This window comes from Magnolia sinica, chromosome 6, assembly GCF_029962835.1.
Source record: "Magnolia sinica isolate HGM2019 chromosome 6, MsV1, whole genome shotgun sequence".
In the NCBI taxonomy this organism is placed as follows: domain Eukaryota; kingdom Viridiplantae; phylum Streptophyta; class Magnoliopsida; order Magnoliales; family Magnoliaceae; genus Magnolia; species Magnolia sinica.
The window spans coordinates 74,033,016-74,055,641 of record NC_080578.1 but is presented as its reverse complement, the minus strand read 5'-3'; the positions used below and the strand labels follow the sequence as shown (position 1 = coordinate 74,055,641).

Genomic DNA, 22,626 nt, shown 5'->3' with positions numbered 1-22,626 from the left:
CATACATTTCATTTCAATATATAGAGTTTAGGGACTTTTGTATCCTATTATGTAATTCATATACCTAACAATTTGATATCATTTTCCCCCACAGATCTTTAAAAAAATTAAAATTAAATTGGGGTAAATAGTGTTGTCAATTTGGGGCTGATTAGGGGACCATTTAATGCCCTAAACTAGCCTCAAATTAATGCAATCTATTGGCACTAATCCCACTAATGGATTGGTGGACATTTATTTGACAGTGAAAAATGAAAATATCAAATGGTCTTATTTCAAAAAACAATTGTCTGGAAACTAATGGTGAAAATTGTTCAAACAATTTAATTTTGGGATTGTGACTTAGCAACAATGGTCTCAAATTTTAATTTGTTAATTTTGAGTTGATATATACCTCATGTATAAATTTTTAGGGCCAAATCGATTATGTATTATATATGCATGTCATCCATCCATTTTGGCAACACATTTAAGGGTATTGGAAAAAAAAAAATGAGGTAAATCCAAATCTTAAGTGGACCACTAGTGGGCCAAGCGGGCCACCTCGATGTATTTGTATATCCATGTCGTCAATCCTTTTTGCCAACTCATTTTAAGGCATGGTCCAAAAATTCAGGTAGATCTAAATTTTTGGTGGACCACTAGTGAGTATGCCTTTAAAAAGTGGGGCCCACCCCAATGCATTTGTTGTATATCCATGCGGTACATCCTTTTTGCCAACTCATTTCAAGGCATGGTCCAAAAAATGAGGTTGATCCAAATCTTAGGTGGACCACAAAATAAGGATTTAATTCCCACCATTAAATTTTACTTAAGACATTTTTTTTTGGATCAAGTTGTTATTTGTGTTCTCCCTTCATCAAGGTCAAGGTCTATGTGACCTCATCAACAGGTTCGATGGAACATAAACATTATAGTGGGCCCAAAGAAAATTTTAACGGTTGGCATTCAATCCCAACTACGAGGTCCAATTGAGATTTGGATGCCTTCATTTCAAGGATCGTGCATTAAAATGAACCTGAAAAATTATGGACAGCATGGATATACTACACATAAATCAAGGTGGGCCCCACGTAACAAACAGTGCATGTACACTGTGATGCGTGCACTGCAGCGTATAAAAAAAATTAATAAGTGCATGGTTGTTTCACAGCCACGCAGTACATTCGTTTTTTCTAAAGAGGGAAAATGAAAAGAAGAGAGGGAAACTAAAAAGAAAAGAGGGAAAGAAGAGAGAGGGGACTGAAAAGAGAGAGAGAGAGAGAGAAGAAGGGGAGCAGCAACTGCTGCTGCCGCCGCCACAGCAGTGCCGCAACCACAGCCACAGCAGCGTCGTAGCCCAAAAAGAAGAAGAAAAGAAAAGAAAGGAAAAGGAAAAAAAAAAAGTTTTTCCATTTTTTTCCCATTTTCTTTAGGGTTATGGCCCATAACAGTTGTTACAGTACCGTAACAGCCGTTACAAACCCCAAAAACAGAGGTGCCCCGTTTTGGAGTCGTATTGCGTAACGGTATCAACCCTTACCGTTACGTATCGACCGTTACGGCCGATACGTAACCGATTTTGAATACCTTGGGGCTGGATAAAACACACATCGTGTGGGGCCCACAGAGTAGTGTCAATAGCCACCTCACTACTGACGTTGTCAGTACGCAATCCGCATCCCAGGATCCAACGAGGTGGGTGGGACCCCTGACTGTTGGGGGCACTTTGACGTATGTGAATACATCCACACCATCCATAACTATTGAAAGCTCATTTTAAGGAATGATTCAAAATATGAAGCAGATCCAAATCCCAAGTGGACCATAATACACGAAACAGTGGTAATCGACCATTAAAAACTTCTCGTGGACCACAAGTTTTAAATCAATTTGATATTTGTCTGGTCTCTTCATCTAGATCTTTGTGACCTTATCAACAGGTTAGATGGCAAATAAACATTCTGTTGGGCCCCATAAAGTTTTTAATGGTGAGGATTCAATCACTATTGTTTCCTGTAGAATGGCCCACATAAGATTTGGATCTGCTTCGTTTTTGGGATCATAGCTTAAAATGATCTTTCAAAAATGTTGGTCAGTGTGGATTTAAGACACAAATCAGTGTGAGCCCGACAATCAAGGTCCGACCTGAGCCACCTAAAGTGTAACTGGATGCGGATCTGCTACGAAAGCCTTTCGGGGGGAGTTCCTAAGCTTGGAACCAAGGTGGGGCCCACTGTGATGTTTGTGAGAAATCCACTCCATACATCCGTTTTGTGAGTTCATTTTAGGACATGAGGCCAAAAACAAGCCAGATCTAATACCTAAGTGGGCCGAAAACGTGAGGATTGAATGTCCACAATTGAAATATTCGTGGGGCCACAAAAGTTTTGAATAATACTAATATTTGTGTTTTCAGTTCATCCCTGTAGGAATGACATTATGAACGGTATGGATGGCGTGTTTACATCACTGTCGACCTCAAGGAGGTTTAAACAGTAGGAATTTCAATAACGACATTTTCCTTTAGTATGGACCACTTGTGTCTTGGATCCTACTCACTTTTGGTCTCACACACTAAAATGAGCTCATAAAACGGATGGACGATATGGATTTCTCACAAACATCACGCTGGGCCCCACATAGGTTTCCAGCGTAGTAAATTCCTACAAAAGGCTTTCGCAGCAAATCCACGTCCAGTGTAACTCACTACGCTAAGCGTACTGAGTAAACTTTGTGGGGTCAAATAAAGCATCCATCCATTTATATATTTTATCCACTCCTTCCATCCAATTTACCATATAATTTTAGGGCTTGAGCCAAAAATAAAGCATATCCAAAGCTCAAATGGACCACACCACCGGAAACAATGTGAATTGAACGTCCACCGTTGAAAAATTCCTGGGGGCCACAAAAGTTTTGGATCAAGCTTATTTTTGTGTTTTCCCTTCATCCATGTTTTTGTGGTCTTATGACCAGTTGGATGACAAATAAATATCATAGTGGAGCCTAGCAAGGTTTCAACGGTGGAAATCATTATTCCCACTATTTCCTATGGTATGGTCCACTTGAGCTTTGGATATGCTTCAGTTTTGGGCTCAACCCTTTAAACAAGCTGGAAAAACGGATGGATGACATGGATAAACCACATACATTCACGATGGGCCCAACAGAGTTTACTCAGTACGATAAGAGCGATCGAATTTCCCTGTAAAAGGGATCAGCTGAAGCCATTTTCGAAGAAAGAGGGTTCCGGATGGACCGGAACCCCAAATTTCCTAAAATTTCTCCCTTTCCGAAGCCAAATCTCCACGATTTTAACGGATTTCTTGCTGAAATCTTTGTTGCCATTTGAATCTTTATCCATTCGAAGAAAAGAAAAAGGAAATCACACTTACAATGCACCGCTGTCGATCGATGGAGTGGCCCACCAAATTCTTAGTCCGATTACACAATCTTCTTCTACAGGTACTGCAATCCCTTCTCTCACATCGATTCAAAGATTTTCATTTAAAAAAAAAAAAATCGATTTTCGGTAATTATGCAACCCCGACATCTCCGGCCATTTTATCGTCGAAATATGGTTGTTTGCTACAGTAGGCTTGTGAGTTCGTGACAGAATCTGCAATAAATCCGTGAGTCTGTCATAAAATCCACAAATAATACATGATATCCTAACAATATCGACAAAAATTGTGACAATATCGACGAAAATCGTGCGATATCCTTCAATATATCACAAGATACAAAGAATCTTTTTTTAAAAAAAATTCCGAGTGTTTTTTGTGGGTTTCTTATCGCTTGCATGCGATAACAATATTATCGGCCAATATATCAGTTGATAGCAACGTTGTCATGTGCAAATGCACATTCGCATATGCGACAGTGGCATATGCGATCATTGCACATGTGATCGCATATGCCACATTTGCCATGATATGCGATCGCATAGTTGCCAACGGTCAGATTTCTAACCGTTAGAGCTCGGCATCGGACCGAGTCGAATCGGATTGGGTCCAACTCGAGTCGGTCCGGATTCTACATGGCCTGACCCAAACACGATCGGATCCGGGACTGAGTCCGGGTCATCTAACTCGGACCAATCCGAACCCCTGCTGACCTGAACCGATCCAAGTCCGATTCAATCAGGAAAACCGAGTCGGATCAGATTGGGCAAGGTTCGGATCGGTCCATTTTTTTATTTTTATTTTTGAAAATTTTAAGAAGATTGCGAATTCGGGAGATGTTTCTGTTTTAAGATGAATGGAAGTGATGCAAAAAATGATACAGACGGTGATTCTTCCATGGCACTCTGTTCTAAATTAGAAAAATTAGTTGATAGCATTCGGTTCTATGAGTCTAAACTTGCTAACTTAAGAGATGGCAATGTGGATGCAAAAAGCCTTTCAGAAGATGGGGACCCTATAGAGGATGCCAAGCAGGAAATGTCAGATGAAGTAATTGGGGCGAAGCTCAAAGTTCTGTATGCACAAAAGAAAGCTATTTGTGTGCATCTAGCGGCTGCTCAGTCTCGAGAAAGGAGATCTTCCGACGAAGTCAAAGCACTTAAGCACAAATTACGCAAAGCAATCTTAAGGGAAGCCGAAATGGTGATGACTACTCTCAGTGACTGTAGTGGTGATCTTTATGGAGTTTGCTCAGAACCCATTTCTGGTTTCAGATTTGGAAACCCATCTAAAGATTCTCTGTTTCATGCTGTTGTTATTGATGAAGCAGCTCAAGTATATTTCTTCATTCTATCCTACATGTTGATCTGTTGGTTGTTTATTTATTTATTTTTAACACTGAACCAGATTTTGGTTTTATGAACCCTACTCTGCTGATTTTGCTTTCTTGTTTACAAATTTAAGCTCTTGAACCGGCAACTCTGATTCCTCTACAGCTTCTAAAATCAAATGGAACCAAATGTATTATGGTAATTGCTTCATGGATTTGGCAAATACCTGATTAATGATCAATGGTTGAGCCTAATTTGAAATCTCTTCTTGAAGGTTGGTGATCCAAAGCAGCTTCCTGAGACGGTTCTTTCTAATGTTGCCGGTATATATATATATATACATATATATATATATGGATAAGCGGTAAAATAGTAAATTATTAGTTATTAATACATCCGGTCCAAATCAGATCGGATCCAATCAAATCCGATTTCGGATCGGTCCGGTCCGAATTGACATTGACCCGTACCCAATCCGATTAACGGTCAGATCTGCCTGATCCTGCTCGAACCGCACCGATCCAGGCCATCGGTTCAGTTCGAATCGGGTTGGATCTGGTCGGATCGAGTCAAACATGCTCAGCTCTACTAACCGTTGGAAAATTTTAATTTTTTTTTTAATCCTGATTTTTTTCTCTATAAAAAGGGATTCTAAGCACTCCTACATGCACTCGAAGCTCAAACTCTCTCTATCTCTATTTTGCTCTCTTACACTCTCTTACACAATTCGAAGCCCCAAGCTCCACTCCTCCATCCATATTTTTTTCAAGATTGAAGTTTCAATCAAGGGACATACATACATCCACAAGGATTCAAAAATTAAGATTTGAGAGACATTACAAGACAACCAAGCTCTCCATCCATTGAATTGAACTCTCTTTCTAATTTCTAATTATTCCAAGTTATAAATATTCACCCAACACACCCACCACTCTCTCTTTCTATCTCTCTTTCTAGTTTCTAATCTATTATCCATCTCTCTTTCTATCTCATTCTCTCTTAAAGTTTCATAATATCCAAGTTCTAAGTTTTCTAACAACTTCCAACATTTTTTTTTAGTTTGTTTGTTACATTGTTACTTTGTTACAAGTTACAAGTTAGTGTTGTGTTAGTGATTTAGCGTTACAACTTTCAACTTACAACAACACAACTTTACAAGTCTACATTCTACATAATTCTAGAATCAAGATCAAGACTCAAGGGTCAAGGACTTAAGGCAAAAGTGAAGAGTGAAGACAACTTGGACAAGAAGTGAAGATTGAAGAATTTGGAACCTCTTTTTAAATTTGTAATTGTAATTTTGTTTGTGTGTAAATCTCTATCTGCCCTCTTTTTTACTACAAGTCTAGAAGTGTAACTCAACTCTCTCTCTTTCTCCTTTTCTTTTCCCTCTTCTTCTCCCTTTCTACAAGTGTAACTCAACTCTCTCTCTCTCTCTCTCTCTCTCTCTCTCTCTCTCTCTCTCTCTCTGTAGTCTCTTTACTCTTAGTCTCTTACTTTAGTTTTTACTTTTTAGTTTACTTTCTAGTTACTTTATAATACTAGGCTACTAGCAATCAATACACACACCACTAACATAATGTCTTCTTCCCAATCTTCCTCCATGAAACCCAAGTCGAATGACCCGGGTTGGAAGTGTAGGCACTACCGTAGTGTTTCGGAAAAGAGTCACATAGTATATGAGTTATGTGGGTACGTGGGTTCCAGTGGCATTGCAAGGCACAAGCAACACCTTGCACATTTATCGAGGTCAAATGCAAAAGCATGTGACAAAATTACTCCGAAAATCCGAATGGAGATTATGGAGTATATGAAAAAACAGTCAAGAAAGAGAAGCGATAGTACCCTACTTCAGGAGGAATATTGGGAACAAGATGCATATGAAGATATAAACGTAGTTAATGTAGATGAAGCTAGTCCCACTCCCCCTACTTCAACAGGCCGGTCTAGACAACAAGTATGACCAACGGTCTCGAAAAGAGCCCGAGGGCATGGGCCGATGAATAGATGGTGTAGACCACACCCCGAGGATGTGATCGACCAAAGGGGTAGAGGCAAAGGGCCGGCTCAAACAACTTTATAGAACCGATATAAACAAAAACATAGGAAAACCACTATTCAATAAATTGTCAAGTGGTTTTACCAAACCGGCATTGCTTTCAACGCCGTTAAATCGAGAGGCTTCAAAGTAATGGTTGAGGCTATAGGTCAATTTGGACCTGGGCTTAAACCTCCTTCATATCATGAAATGAGGGAAACAAGCCTGAAAATTGAAATTGAATATACACGATTCTTCATAACTGAATATAAGGAATCGTGGAAAACATATGGGTGTTCACTAATTGTCAAGAGATGGATCGATAGGTTCGGTCGGTCTCTCATTAACTTTTTGGTAAATTGTCCAGTTGGGACAATGTTCTTGAAGTCCGCGGATGCATCGGGTCATTCACACATAGGAGAATACTTGTATAGTTTACTAGATAATGCAGTTGAGGAAATAGGTGAGGAATATGTTATACAAGTAATTACAGACAACGTAGCCTCATATGTAATGGTCAGACGTCTTCTTATGAAGAAGAGGCGTCGTTTATTTTGGACCCCTTATGCGGCCCATTATGTTGATCTTATGTTAGAAGATATAGGTAGGTTATTTATAAGTGTGATTGGAAGGGCTAGAAGAATCACGGTCTTTATGTACAAACACGTCATTCTTCTCAGTCGAATGAGAAAACACATTGAGGGTAACTTGCTATGTCCAGCAGTCACCTATTTCGCTACAGCCTTTTTAACACTACAAAGACTGCATGCAAAAAAATCAAAACTTAGAAGCTTTGTAGTGTCGGCCGATTTTACAAGTAGGCCTTGGTCAAAGAAGACTGAGGGGAAACAGGTTCAACAAACAATCCTTTCGCAAAGTTTTTAGACACTAGTGGTAAAGGTGCTAAAAGCATCCGAGCCCTTAGTCACTGTGTTGCGATTGGTGGACAAGGATGAGAAGCCTGCAATGGGCTACATATCTGATGCGATGGAGAGGGCGAAAAATAAGATCATGGACCATTTTAACCATAGAGACCGTTATTAGAAGCCAATTTTAGATATTATAGATAGAAGATGGGGGAGCCAAATGTCATCTCCATTGTATTCAACTGCTTGCATCCTTAACCCAGCTTGTTTATTCACTTCTGTTGATCCACCAGAAGCACTTACTATGCATATGGTTGGATTTATGAATGTCTTGGAAAGAATTATTCCAAATAGAGAAGAACAGGACAAGATCTCAACTTTGCTGAACTTCTATACAAAAACTGAGGGGATATTCTCAAGGGATATCGTAATAAGGCATCGAACAATGAAATTACCCAGTAAGTACTACTATGAATGTCAGTCTTAGTGTCTTACAAATAGTTTTTCTACAAAGTGACTCTAACCTACTTAAACTGTTTTTCTCAGCTGACTGGTGGGCTGCCTATGGAGTGGACCCGAACAGGAAGGATCCAGCTCTAAAGAAGCTGGCTATGAGGATTCTTGGACTCACGTGCTCTGCCAGTGGTTGCGAGCACAATTGGAGCACATTCGTGTCGGTAAGTTTAGACTGTTTAGTAATTGTAAACTTCAATTTTTTAGTGTAAGGCCTAAGCTAAATTAACTACCTAAATAGCTAATGTCAAATGCGTTTTCTTTCATGCAGATTCATACCAAGAAAAGGAATCTCTTTAAGCCAAAAAAGCTCAATAACTTAGTTTTCGTTCAATACAATCAGAAATTACGAGAACGATTCCAAACTAGGAAAGAAAAGCCTGGTTTCTTTGACCCTATCGGCTTAGATGAGTTGGATGCAGATAACGAGTGGCTCGTAGAGACGGAGGAACCGGTATTTGCTGGAGAGGAACTGACATGGACGCAAGTTGAAGATGCTGCATACGGATTGACACCTGGTGAAAGTAGTACCACTAGAAGGTGAAGTATGGGGGGAGCCAGAGGGCGAGTAGTAGCCTTCAACTCGTTGAATAGATTAAGGAGATGGAAGAATGAGATGATGATAATGATCAAGCTAAAGATCCACCATTGGATGTTGATGACGTATTAGTACATACAGATGATGAAGAAACGGAAGAAGAAGTGTATGTAGAAGAAGGAGATGACTCAGATGATGATGGTGGTGGTGATATGCCACAATGTCAAATAGATCAATGTATATAGTATATGATTAGATGAATAATAAATAAATAACTTCCTCATTTTGTTTACTAAGTGTGTTGATGTTGGTTGTTGATGTAGTGTTGAATGTTGATATTTCATATTTGTTAAATCTTAAATGTTAAGTTAACTATATTGTAGAATGTAGAATTGTTGATAAATGATTACATAATATTTAATTCATTATGTAATTGGTTTTATGTTACTTAAATTAAATGTATTGCAAGGGCCAATGGCATATAATAATTTATTTATTTTTTCTTAATTTTATCCCTATTTTTCTAATTTTTTTTAAATTTTTTGAAAAATGTTTTTAAAAAAATAATAATAATTTGTGCAACCGCATATGCGATTGTGCGATCGCATATGCACACAGGCATATGCAATCACACACGATCGCATATGCGATTTAACAACATTGGTTGATAGTATCGATATTGCGAACACTACTCATAACCATTGAGATCAAGAAGGCTTAGATAAAGCATCTTCTTTGACCCACTCAGAAGAGTTCCAAGCCACCAGGATACCACTCGCAGAGCCAACTACGTCGAGCGAGAGCCAATCCTTACTACGAGCACCCCAAAGGGAGTCCAACATCAACTAGTTGGCGGACTACAACTTGGTCTCCTAAAGGGAAATAATCTGCACTTTAAACCTACAACACATCTTTGACTTGTGCCCTTTTCGGCCTATAGCCAAAGGAATGAACATTTCGGGATAAGATCTTCATTGAAGAACATAGACAACCCTTTTGCCTTTCTTTGAGCTTCAAGAGCTAGAGCCAGTCTCATCGTTAATGAAGGATTCAAGACTGACTAACTCTCTCCACCCTTTAGAGGATTTATGGGGCTTCCTAAACCACCAAAGTCCCTTTCCTTTCAATAAAATGGAACACAGCTACAGTCCTCATCCCATTCTCCAAAAGGGACCTCGATCGAATTCCCAAACTCGATGAAAGCATTCTTAACCGATTGGGGGTATTTGCAATTCACTAAGAAGGGTGGGGAGGAAGTGGGTTTTTTTTTTTTTTTTTTCCTTTATGGGGGGGGGGAGGGATGATGATGATTCCTTGCCATGGATGCCATAATCTGAACTTTAAGGGGAGAAACATCAAGCATGTCCAAGGGGAATCAGCCAAGAGAGTAGCTCCAAGGGAGGAAGAGTCTCTATGATTGTAGGGGAAGGGAAGGGAAGGACAGGAACCAAGGACTAGTTTGGGAGTGAGAAGGGAGCAGGGGTTCGAGGATATAGGATTCTTAAGATAATAGGGAGAGGTGTTGAGAGGGGAAGGGAAGCCATAGTCGAAGGAGGGGCAGGAACCTTGAGGGAGAAGGGACAAGGCTAAGCAAGAATTTGAAAGGGTAATGGAGTTTTGGATGTTAAGAGGGAGAAAGCAAGAAAGGTTATGAAGGGCCTGAAAACCGATGGTCATCTCAATCAAGATGGGTGGCAGAAGATTGGGGGCGGGGGCGGGGCCGGGGGTGAGGGTTGTTGGGATATTTAATGCATATGGCAGCTGCTAGCAGGGGAGAATTAATAAGGTAGCCACCTGTTTGCTCCAGAGGCAAAGTAGGGAGAGAGAGAGAACCAAGGTTGCCAGTGGTGTTAGTCAGAAGTAGCTCGAGGAGACTGCATGCATCCTTGAATCTCTTTGGGTGACAATGGCAGGTGCTGATGTAAGCAAGCGAAGCGAATGGATTGACATGTCCCGAAGGATGGAAAGAGGGGGCCACACGTCGTCGACACCTTAGAAATGGAGCTACCATTGTCAGAATCCTCTCTGTCAATCATAAATGGAGAAAGAATCCAAGGTGTCGAATGGTTGCAAAGGCCAACCACATGTCCTTGTGGAAGAGACGGTCCTGGCAAGGCTGTCAAAGCCATTAAAGGCCCTCTCATCAGCATCTAACGTCAAGGCCGCATGCGTCATCACGAGATCTTTATCAAGGCCACCAGTAAAACTTGCCTCTCCACGTGCCTCCCTAGGGTTAGCCTAACTGACAAGGTCGACACCAACTCCAACGAAGGATCTCGAGATCACACGCGCAGCGGCCCCATCCAGCTCAAGAGAGTCGTCTCGCAAAAAGAGAACCTGAAGACTCAAGAGGAAGTAGAGGCCTACCACGTGTTCGCAAGAGAGGATGGGCTAGCAAGGCTATCAACGCCATGAAATGCCGAAATATCATCTAGCAAGGGAGATGATGTTAGCAAGACACGTCAAGGCAAGGTTCCCAAAGTGGCCGAAGAGAACAGATCTCACGCCGCCATGTCTGGCCGTCGAGCCTCCCACTCAAATATGGGCGGTGCATGCATTTGCTAGTGGAGTGTTCATAGGTTCAGCTACCACACCTCGCTCAAGAAAGGATGGGCCCCGACTACATGCCGATGGAAGAGAAGGCCCTACCTCAAGATTTGGATTGGGGTCGAGAGACGCCACGTGGCTGGGCCATGATCAGGGAAGATCTAAGATCATCACCACTCATCACCTGCCCAGAGGATGGAACGCAAGGAATGGGATGGGCAACTAGGATTGGGGTGTGGCCATCGAAGGGGCCCCATGTGAAGCAAGGGGCCACATGTCTACCTCCCGCCTCGCACTCCACTGGGGCACCGAGTCGAAGGTGGTGCTTCTTCACCTTCGGTTGAAGCAACACCAATTGCGGTCGAGAACGACACATCTCTCCGCCCTATTAGAAGAGCACCTAAGGGAACGATCGTCCAACCTTCCTCCACCACTGGAAAAGTGGTGAGGACCCTACCCAATATGCCTTGGTGAAAATCTTTTGTCCAATCTAAAGACAAACCTCTAGAGACTCCACCAACTTGATAAGCTTCCTCTTTGCCCCAGGGCTTAGCCTCGCATCTGCTCCCCCGAGGGTGGTGGTCATAATGGGATATCATCATCATGTATCTTAGAACCCTCAAAAGGATACCTTCATCGTAAGGGGAAGTAGGGTCTCTCTGAAACCATACCTTGACGGCAGCCTGCCTCTTTCTCTTCCAGGAAAGTCTGCTTCAAAGTCCTTCCGACGATTGCCTAAATCCTGGATCTTCTCTTTACCTTTTCGATCATCTCTTCCTCTCGGTCGCACCTTCAACCTATCTCTCGCTCTCCCAAACTAACTCATGCGAAGGGTCTTTCACTAGCAGAGCTCCTCTCGAGTCTCTTGATCTTGAGATGGTGCACAAGAGAGCCCTCGCTCTCAAGATCTCAATCTTTGTCTTCTCTTTATGTTTCCCTCTACTCATCTCTAAGACACTCTTGTTCTCTCGGGATTCTCCTGAGAGAGATCTCAGGTGGTCTCTTGGAAACATTTTTTACTCCAAGTTGAGTTGCAATTTTTCAAAGATATCAAGACGTAGAGGAGAAATACGGAAAATAGCAACATGGCACCTAAAAGGGGGCATATATACATGTAATGGCAAACAATCCGATTTTTTTGGAGCAGACCGTAATGACCCCATGACGTGTACCCGGCTGAACTATTACCGTTGTGGCCATTACATAGCTATTTTTCAATACTAGAGTACAATGGTCTAGTTAGATAAAGTTCGATCCAAAATGGTGGTTATGATAGAAACCTAGCAAAAGGAGCAATATTGAGTGCATTTTAGCAAGCACACATCTTAAACCTGCCTTTTACATGTGGTGACACAATACCTACGTACGATATTCAATGCATTCATCAAGAGGTCCCATGTTGTGAATTCTCGTCTCAAAATACACATTTATGGGAACATGAATGGTGGTAAACTATTAACATAACCTTGTTCATGCATTAGGTGTAGGCATTGTTCCAATTAGTTTTAAGTATCGACAATATTGGCCCATATATCCCACAATATATCTTGTATCCCACCTGTGCAATACGAAACGCACAAGTAGTGGGATATATCCCACATGTTCAATCTAGTAAGCATCTTCGATTTACAATCATTTTTTCTATAAATCATGTTAAATCAATGTCACATTGTTAAAAATCTATGATTTCAATCAATCCAAACATAAAATCAAACCTATAGGTATCATGGTCTAGTGAATCTTCTTTTTCTTTTGAATGTATTGATTGTGTTTCTACACGTCTTCTTATATTTATAAATTATATGAATAAACTTTGAATATACTTGCATCAATTCAGTAGACAACTTATAGATTAAGACCCCATAACAAAAAAAAAAAAAACACATTTTTTGTAATGTTTTGAATTATAAGTGTGTGTTGATGTCTTTTTTAACAATCACTGAAGTTATATTGAAAAATTCGACCAATTTCCTAATGTTTCCAACAATAGCGAAGCATCACGTGATACAACCGATATATCCCATGCGATAGCCGATACGTATCCGTATCCCAAGGGTGCGATACGTATGCGATACCGATATTTAGAATACCGGTTCCAAATACCGACGATATTGATAATATTGTCGATATTATCAATGTAGTCAACTCAGTGAAACAGAAACTGCTCCCATTTTAAAATTTTCCAAATATCACCAATATTTTCCATAGCATCAATGATATTTAGCAATATTACGGATACCAATGATATTTTTAAAAGAATCCCAAGAAAGCATCTGTAAATAGTGAAAAGCCGAAAGAAAATTAGGAAAATCCAAATATCAACTTGAAGCAGAGAAGGGCCAAAACTCAAAGGTGACAAAAAATCCATAAGAATGTCTTTTTTCAAATGTATAGATTGCAATGGAAATTGTCATGCATTAACATGAATTTGTTATGAAAAATTACCATTTAAGAGGAAAATGTGGGGAAATGGGGAAATCCTAGTTTCTCCATTTTATATTGAAAAATGTGTTTTCCACTATTATTAGTGTATAAATTTTATATATTGATGAGTGTTGGCTAATCCGTTAATTTGCTACAAATTTTATATATTTATTTTGTGCTAATTTTTTCAACAGCACATGGTTTAGGCCCCTACAAAATGGAAACTTATTATGCATATTCTAATTGTTAAATGTGTAAACATGTGCCTTTTAACCCTTTAAGGAAAAAAAAAATGCGTCTTTTAACATCCCTTGAAGTTTCATTTAAAAATTTCACCTTTTTTCCCAACCTTTCCCCAATGTTTCCTTAAGACAATGATAGTTTTCCGAGTACCGGCGACACCGATGGTCCGATACATGTTTCCATATCCCTAGTCATTAATACATGTAACAATACCTATTCTCCAAACACTGGGTGTATGTACAATCTTGTGTCTTCATGTGTGAGTTTTCCTTTTCTTTTCTTTTTTTTCCTTCGGCAATTTGATAATCTGATAGAATGTGATGGTCATGCACTCACAAAATGCAGAAAATTCAAAATGGCGTGAACTAAATCAAAATGAACCATCCATATTGGACCTATTATGGACAGGTCATCACCCAAACATCAAACATAATGAGAAACTCTAAAACGAAATTAACGGAGACCCCTGGAAATCCGAAAATGCATCAGGCCCAACACGTCCATGTAGATATATGTAATGATATTGAAAGTGTACTATTAGCATCAAGTATAAATAAGCAGCAGATAACTTGTTATTTTAGATTATCCATAACAAGCAATCATATTTTTAAGCCGGCACATCCACATACTCTTGTGAAATATCTATTAATCGTTATAATAGAACACGAAGGGTAAACAACACACGAAAAATTGTTGATGCTTGACATGACAACAGACTTAAAAGATCATATACTTAACTTCTGCCTTTTTAATAAAGGAATGGATTTTTGTACACATAATTATTACTTACAATTCTCATAGTGTATGGATGCTTGTAGGGCAGCCTTTTCGTGTGGCTTCAAACTAACTTCCAATTCCCTAATCTAAGAGACAATCAAATAAAAATAAGGAAGATGAGAATAATTAACCAAGGATGACAAAACTATGATGCTAATTATGTTCCAAAGAGAAGTATACTAATGATGGCGTGAGAAAAAGGATACAAATAAGCTATTCATGATAGTGTGAGAAAGGACATGCTAAATAGATTCAAAGGTTCCTTAATTTGATAAGAGGAGCTTTACTTCTAGAATAAAAAATGTATAAGTTCTGGAACATGCTTGGGACAAACAATTATATCCTTTTGCAAACAACTGTGGATGTGGGCCATACAGTCTTACAGCCCACCCGGATGAATAAAATAAGGGACCGTACAATGGTAATGCTCGCCTAGTCTTGTTTTTTGTTTATGCATCCCTTAGTATATTAGGTACACTTAAGATGCATATTTCGTGTTGTAAGTTAAGGAGTATTTTGGGGATAGTTGCCTTTTGACTTAATATATAAAGGAAGAGTGATGCGGACACCAGGCCATTCAAAGTATATCAATGCAAGAGGCGTGCATTACCCATGTCGATGTGGTTAGATGACAGATACAGATCGGATCTCTAGAGGTTGAAGACCTTACACGTGTTCGTGACATGTGTAAGTTGCTTAGAGGAGACATTTGGACCATTAGATCGCAAGGATGGTGTGATCGGACCGTTGGATCGTCACGGCCCACCTTCATTACACCACCTTCACGGCACTATCATCGGGGCCCATCGGGCATCTTAAATTTACATTTAGTTTATAAACATTTCAATTAATTAAGTTTTGAGACAGTTTATGCACAATTTTGTGCGAATTTCTTTTTTTTGAAACTTTTTTTAGTAGGGGTATTTTGGTAATTTCATGTACTTACGAATTTATAAGGGTTGCCCTAAACCCATAGGATGTTATGTTATGTTTATGGAAAAAAAAAAAAGAGCTTTTTTGCTTCTAACGATCTCGTCTTCGACTTCCAGTGATTGGAAGAGGGCGTGAGGCCTAGGTAAACGATTTCTCATCCCCTATTTCTTTCTAATTCTCTCTTTTCTCAAGGTACTCTTTTCTTTAACCCCAGTTTCTTCCTTTTTTCCTAGAATCTTTAGATCTAGAAGTCAAATCTTGTTTCTTTTTATCTAGATCATTAGATCTCAAAAGATTTTCATCCCCCCCCCATAAAACCCAACACCCAAATCTAAATTTGAAGAACCACCATTTTTTTTTTCTGAATTTTTCAGATTTCCCAATCCAGGAAATTCTTATTTTTCTGGATTAGAAAATCCACTTGGATCTTTAGACGGACCTATTGCAAGACGAAAGTTCTATCTTTCGCCGGATCCAACTAAATTCAGATTTTAAGATTCAATACTTCGTGTTTGTGATGGATGGCCCTAATCAATGCTAAATTAACCTTATTTCTTTCTTGTGTTTATGATGTATAAGGCAGGCTAATATTTTATTTGTTTGTTAAGATTGCATGAATCTGCCCCTTTCATATACCATGCTCATTTAAGGTTGGATTAGGCCGTCCACATATTTAAATCAACACTTTGTTTCGATTTTCGAAGTGGAATTACTCTCATATTTTCAAACATGGTGAAAAAGTAATAATTACTTGTTTACCGTGATTTACATGTATCATGGAAAATCAAACAAGCCCTAAAGGATTTCAACCTTCGATTTCGAGATTTGAGTGTAGGTGGCCCGATTTCAGAAATTTTGAGAAAATTTTGAAATTTTCCCAATTTCTCCGAAATTGCTTGCAATGTTGTACTCCAAACATGAAATCAAGCATGTATGAGGTTTGATCTATTGATTTGTTAACTTGTTTTCAAATTTCAGAAAAAAAAATATTTTTTTTAATTAAAAGATTAAAAAATTATTAAAATATTACTTTTTTTAATTCCCTTCAACTAGCAACCAATTGAGTGCAATTTCAAAATATTTACGAGTCTTTGATGATTTTATCATCACATACACTCTAATTTCCAGATTTTAGTGTGGGTGGCCCGATTTGGGGTAAAATGGGAAATTTTCAAAATTTTCCCAATTTCTCTCAAATTGCTTGCAATGTTGCACACCAAACATGAAATCAAGCCTACATGAGGCTTGATCTACTGATTTGTTAAGTCCTAGTCAATTTTCAAAAAATAAAATTTATTTTTAATTTAAAATTTATTAAAATATTTTTTTTTTCAAAATTTCCCTTCAAGGAACTGTCAATTGAGAATAATTTTGAAATATTTATGAGTATTTGATGAAGTGATCATCACATACACTCTAATTTTGAAATTCGAGTGGAAGTAGCCCGATTTGGGGAAATTAGGGAAATTTCAAATTTTCACCAATTTCTCCCAAATTGCTTGCGATGTTGCACTCCAAACATGAAACCAAACATGTATGAGGGTTGATTTTCTGATTTTGATTTTCTGATTTAATATGTTTTTTTGTCAATTTTTGGAATAAAAATAATTTTTAATTAAAAAATAATGAAAAATTATTAAAATTTTATTTTTTAAAAAAAATTATTTTGGATATAGCATCTTGCCTTTGTTAATAGAATGTTCTTTTACAGGTAAAACATGACAGCCTAATATAGGATGGAGATACAGTCAACCTATTCCAGATAATCGATTCAGAAGTATATGTGGTAACCCACTTGAAGAAGCATTTAGCGAGAGGTTATCGTAACGTTGCGGGCTACCCTAAGTGCCCACAGGATGTGAAAGTAGAATGAGGGCTGTGTTGCAAAAAAAAAAAATTTTAAAATGAAGATAAAAGATGAACTTGGGGAGGAGGGCCACCATACGTAGGTGACAAGGATGTAATGGATCTAGGTGATAAGGATAATCCTGGACATACATGCGCAGTTCAAGAGTCCCTATGGGATCAGTGGGAAAGGGATCAAGAGAAGTGGTGATAAGCGAGTAGGCCTACATTTGAGGGTTATACCCATGAGCATATGTGGGGGGGGGGGGTTGGTTTCTAAGGGTGTACAAAGAGGTGGGGGGACACAAAAGAAACTAAAGGAGATTTCTTGTGGACTGCAATGGATGTGCGGAAGAAAGTGGGAAAGTTTATAGCGAAGTTTTTTTTTTATTTATGATTAAATCCACGCGAATGCCGTAACGAGCCTGCACTTCAAGAATATGATAAGTGCAGCATGGGGGTGAGGGTATGCAACCGCCCATGCCCTGTGAGATCATGGGGAAGTATTTGAATCATGAATATACGGAGATGAAGACTTATGTAGATTCATATAGGCAATTATGGTAGATGTACGGTTGCAATGTCATGCGTAAAGGTTGGACCGAACTGACGAGGATGTTGGTCATAAATTTTATGGTCTATTGTAGGAGACGGGCGATGTTCCTAAAGTCTATACATGCTAGTAATAAGATTAAAACGCGGACTATATTTACAAACTAATGCACAATGTCATGCAAGAGTTAGGAGGAAGAACATTGTGTAGTTTGTTAAGGACAATAGGAGTACATTTTTCAAGGCAGGAAAGGATATAATGGACAAGTATCATGTGTATGGACCCCTTACGCAGCTCATTACATCGATCTCATACTGGAGGTAATTAAGGATGGGCCGTCAATGAAGGCTGTTATTACTGACGCACAGCTCATCACGACCTTCATATACAACCACACATGGTTATTATCAACAATGCGCAAGAGGTGTGGTGGGGATATAGTGCGCCATGGGGCGACGTGGTTCACCACAAATTATATCGTCTTAAATAGCCTCCTCAAACACAGGCAAGGGCTACGAGAGTTTTTCAGCTCTCGGGAATACGCAAATTGGAATAAGAGGGGGAAGAGAGTAGCCTCGAGAATCGAGGAGCTTGAGTTGAGCAACGCGTTTTGGGAGCGCATGCACAATGTAGTGGTTATTCTGGAGCCCATTTACGTTGTGTTGAGGGTGGTTGACAATGAGAAAGATCTATCGATAGGGTCGCTGTGTGCGTCCATACACCTGATGAAAGACGCTATCAAGACTAAAGCCCCCAAGACATATAAGTGGGTGCATGCAATAATAGACGACCATTGGAAAATGACACTTTCTCACCCACTTCATCAGGCTAGTTGGTAGTTATATTTATATGATTTATTTTATCTTCTATATGCTTCAGTACTCTTCTAATTCTTCGCATATCATGTATCCCTATTTTATTGTACTGATGTGTAACCGAAGACTCTATGAAGGCAATTCATTAAAGAGGGTTGTACATGAGGTGTACGATCACTTATATTCCCCAACTGTCTAGGGAAAGGCACCTTCGGTAGTGAGGTAAATGTGTTCCGCACTTATATTCTCCATATATTCATCTCAACCATTCAATACTTACCCTTATTGCTATATATCATCAACATATTGATAGATTCCGCGACATGGTTGGAATGTTCGAGTGCCAAGCCACGGTGAGGTCGAGGAGCACCATAATGGCATGTGAGTTGTCGCAGTAAAGTTAGTTTTCATATTATTTTAGCAAATTTGAAACTAATGAAAAATATATATATTTCACAGGTAAATGCTGGCCCATGTACGGGACTGACCGCGAGGTTTTAGCAACTAGTATAATGTGTATCTTAAATAGTTCAAAAGCCCACAACCAGTATAATGGTCAGTTCCATAGCGGCAATACCCCTTAAAATTTGTCTAACAACAACAGACTATCTTGCGCATGCCGTCCCATCCTTCCTGAATCAGGAGTCCAAATAGAATAGTTAAAGATTAAAAAATAAATAAAAATAAAGTAGAAATAGGATTTGCAGTCCCAATAGACTCTTCTTTTTTAATCAATAGTTACAAACATTGTTCTAATAGTTAGTCAAGTCCATGCAACACATAACAACAGAGAATGATCTGCTTAGCCAAAACAAATACACAATATAAAAAAACAATGGGTAGCATCAAGAAGTTACATCATATGTCATTGTGGATAATATTTAAAAGCGGTACAACGATAAAATGCCCCAAGCACTCGAAAATGAGAAGGCAACGTCTACCTTTGTGTCGAGCTCGATGGCTCTCATGTGTTTTTCAGCGAATCTCCATTTGAAGGAAACTGCCTCAATAAGCAAATTCTATAAAAGAAAGTGTTAAGAAAATCAACCTCTCATCCTTCAAAAAAGAAAAAGAAAAAGAAAATCAACCTCTCAAGATAGAGTAGACAAGTACATCTTATGCAGACAACTCACAAGACTACAGCAAGCGAATTTGAACAGAAACTGCCAACAAGTCAGGTACCTATACAAGAATACAGTCACCCATTGACTAGGAGTACAAAGTCTGAATGCAATTGTACCTTAATTTCAATGGCAATTTGGAATCGTTGACTGTTCAACTTTGCAGCGTGATCAATTAGCCTTTGTGTATTTGTCTCCAGATCATCCTCTTTCTCCATAGACTCAAGTTTCCTTTTTCTTTGAACTAGAACCAATCCAGTAAATTTCTAAATTACGAGGAAACTAAAAAAATTAAGCTTATATAACACATATTGCAACATAGCCATAGGGGAAAAAAAAAAAAACAAAACAAAACAGCACATACAAACACGGCCTTCCATATCACGACGCTTTCTCTTCTCAAGCTGTATGCTGTTCATAATTTCCTCCTGCATGTTCAATAATTTGAAGAGGTTAGAGTATTCAAGTATCAGAAAGTCACATGAAAATCATTCCTTATCTTCATTTCAAGATACCCGCCGTCGGTGAAGCTTCGCTGCTTCATCCTCTAAATGTCTTTGTTCTGACTGAAGCGTTTTGAAACTTTCCTCAAGACCAAAAATGGTCTCTTCAAGTTCCTTCTTTGTAGACCTGAGCCTTTCAACCTCCCCAACATCCAAACCTGCAAGAGTGGCAATGTAAGACAAACCACAGACATGGATTACAGATAAAAGTATAAAGATATTCTTCATGAAACATACTAGATAAAAAAAGACGTGAAGGAACCACTGTTTCAACACTTGCTGAGAGATGGCCACCATATCTAGATCTAGACCATCGGTAGTGATTATCGGGAGTCCAAAGATCTAAAATTCCTAATTGTGGGACCTCATCAGCCTTCTGATCAGTTTCACTCGACCCGATGTACTGGCAAAAGATATAAAGAGCTAGAACAAATAAGCTGTGAAAGAAAGGAAAAAAAAAAACTCTTAAACTGCATCTAATAAAAGCCAGGTTCTTTGCACAACCTGATAGATGTCGGCAGTATTCAAAGAAAATAAGAACAGATGAAAGAGTAAGCATACAGAATGTTCTAGTGTAGCTTGGCTAATCAGCACTTCCTTTACAGCAGCAGGAGCATCAAAAACTTGATCAAGTCTCGAGTAGATACCAAGCCTAAGCATCTGCACAGAATTAAATGACTAAAGAAACCATAGAGGAAGAAGCTCAGCAGTGGTGATATCCAATGATGAATACCTCCTCAGAAACTTGAAATGGCACTTTATTAGAGCTACCATCTCCAACGTAGTTTAGAACCGGAATGTCAAATGACTTCAAGTTTCTGACCAAGAAGTCCCGATCAGCAGAATCCTGAGTTACGAAGGACTGCAATTTATTTATTAAAAAAAAAACTTTATCAACATTAAGAGAAACAAACAGACAGAGAATTGCAATACTAAAGAGAGCACCTTTAAATAATGTATAAATTTTGATGCAGTCATAGGAAAGCTAAAAGATGGTACCCAAACTAAAGGATAAGCTACACAAATTTTTTTGAAAAACAAGGATATTATAGCAAATAAAATGAGAAGAGTAGAGCGGGTGGGAGATAGATTTTGTAGGACCCCTGGTGGCGTCAAGATTTTGGGAGGATCCTTGGTGGGGTCAAGAATCGGTTTGCATCCCATACCGGGTATGTGTATGTGTATGTGTGTGCGTGCCCGCATGTACGTGCAGGATAACTAGATTCGAAGGAGGGTAGTAGGGATTGTTGTGAGTATTAAATATGAAGGAATCCCATGGCTAGTAGATCTTGTGCATAAACTCGAAGAGAACAACATCCTTTGTGCAAAGTAGATAAGCACATATGGGCAACTGCCATAGTATTCTTCTCTAGCAAGACTTCCTATGGTTCCTCAAAAGTCACAAGATTCACAACCACCACTTCAAATGAAGTCCAATTAGCAAAGGAGTGGGGTCTCTTGTCCCTCGAATGATGTTCCCAAAGTTCACAAGTCACAGCTTGTTTCCACCTCTTGGATCACGATTTCTCCACTAAAAACGAGATTTGTTGTTAAACAACCCAAGTGGAGCTTTCTAAATTCAGCTATTTTTTTAAAGGACACTAAATTCAGCTACAAACAGTTAGGCAAAAAATTTTGAGAAATGGGATTTTTTAGTCTTCTTAATTTTCTTTCTTTTTACTGAATTTCCTGGATTTTAGCTGGAGTATAGACGATACATATCACATGTATGATGTATCATCGCTATGAGGGAACTTTATAAAGGAGAATGTGCAGCACTTTGAAATAGATCAATATCTCGCAAAATATCATGCAACAAATGCGACATCTTGTTCGATATAGGGGAATTTTCCAATTACCCTGTATCTCATGTTGGTTGGTTATAACCAGTGTTTTAAATATCGACGATATCGGCCGATATATCCCACGATATATCTTTTATCTCACCTGTGCGATACGAAACGCATAGGTAGTGTCGATACATCCCACTTATTCAATTTGGTGAGCATTTTCAATTTTTTTTATCCATGTTTCTGTTGTAAATCATGTTAAACCAGTGTCAAATGGTTACAAATCTATGATTCTTTATGTTTGCCATGAAAAATCATTGGAACTTCGATTTTGAGATTTGGGGGAGATGGGTTAAGTTGCGAAAAATTGAGAAAAATCTAAATTTCTCAATTTCTCGCAAAT

General features: G+C 38.9%; 3 protein-coding genes across 8 annotated transcripts in view; 2 read left to right on the top strand and 1 right to left on the bottom strand.

Annotated features, from left to right (window-relative positions):
- LOC131248881 (structural maintenance of chromosomes protein 5) overlaps positions 1–22,626 on the bottom strand; it is a 111,802-nt gene that overhangs the window by 55,811 nt on the left and 33,365 nt on the right. For 5 of the 6 annotated variants that reach the window (XR_009172523.1, XR_009172521.1, XR_009172522.1 and 2 more), the window contains exons 13-20: positions 21,167–21,295; positions 20,995–21,093; positions 20,671–20,836; positions 20,446–20,591; positions 20,295–20,358; positions 20,050–20,174; positions 19,751–19,828; positions 14,677–14,749 (exon numbers count right to left, since the gene is read on the bottom strand). Coding sequence is in view for 2 of the 6 variants with exons in the window: in XM_058249382.1 (XP_058105365.1) it covers positions 14,677–14,749; positions 19,751–19,828; positions 20,050–20,174; positions 20,295–20,358; positions 20,446–20,591; positions 20,671–20,836; positions 20,995–21,093; positions 21,167–21,295 (880 nt within the window). In the remaining 4 variants the exon portion in view is untranslated. The remainder of the gene's footprint in view (positions 1–14,676; positions 14,750–19,750; positions 19,829–20,049; positions 20,175–20,294; positions 20,359–20,445; positions 20,592–20,670; positions 20,837–20,994; positions 21,094–21,166; positions 21,296–22,626) is intronic. The other variant, XM_058249384.1, reaches the window with a different exon arrangement.
- LOC131248882 (uncharacterized) lies at positions 4,179–5,039 on the top strand. Its single transcript, XM_058249385.1, has 2 exons — positions 4,179–4,915; positions 4,992–5,039. Exon 1 carries the CDS (start codon positions 4,239–4,241, stop codon positions 4,806–4,808), a length of 570 nt encoding a protein of 189 aa, XP_058105368.1. The 5' UTR covers positions 4,179–4,238; the 3' UTR covers positions 4,809–4,915; positions 4,992–5,039.
- On the top strand, positions 7,760–8,695 carry LOC131248883 (uncharacterized). Its single transcript, XM_058249386.1, has 2 exons — positions 7,760–8,079; positions 8,168–8,695. The coding sequence occupies exons 1-2, from the start codon at positions 7,842–7,844 to the stop codon at positions 8,344–8,346; spliced, it is 417 nt and encodes a 138-aa protein (XP_058105369.1). The 5' UTR covers positions 7,760–7,841; the 3' UTR covers positions 8,347–8,695.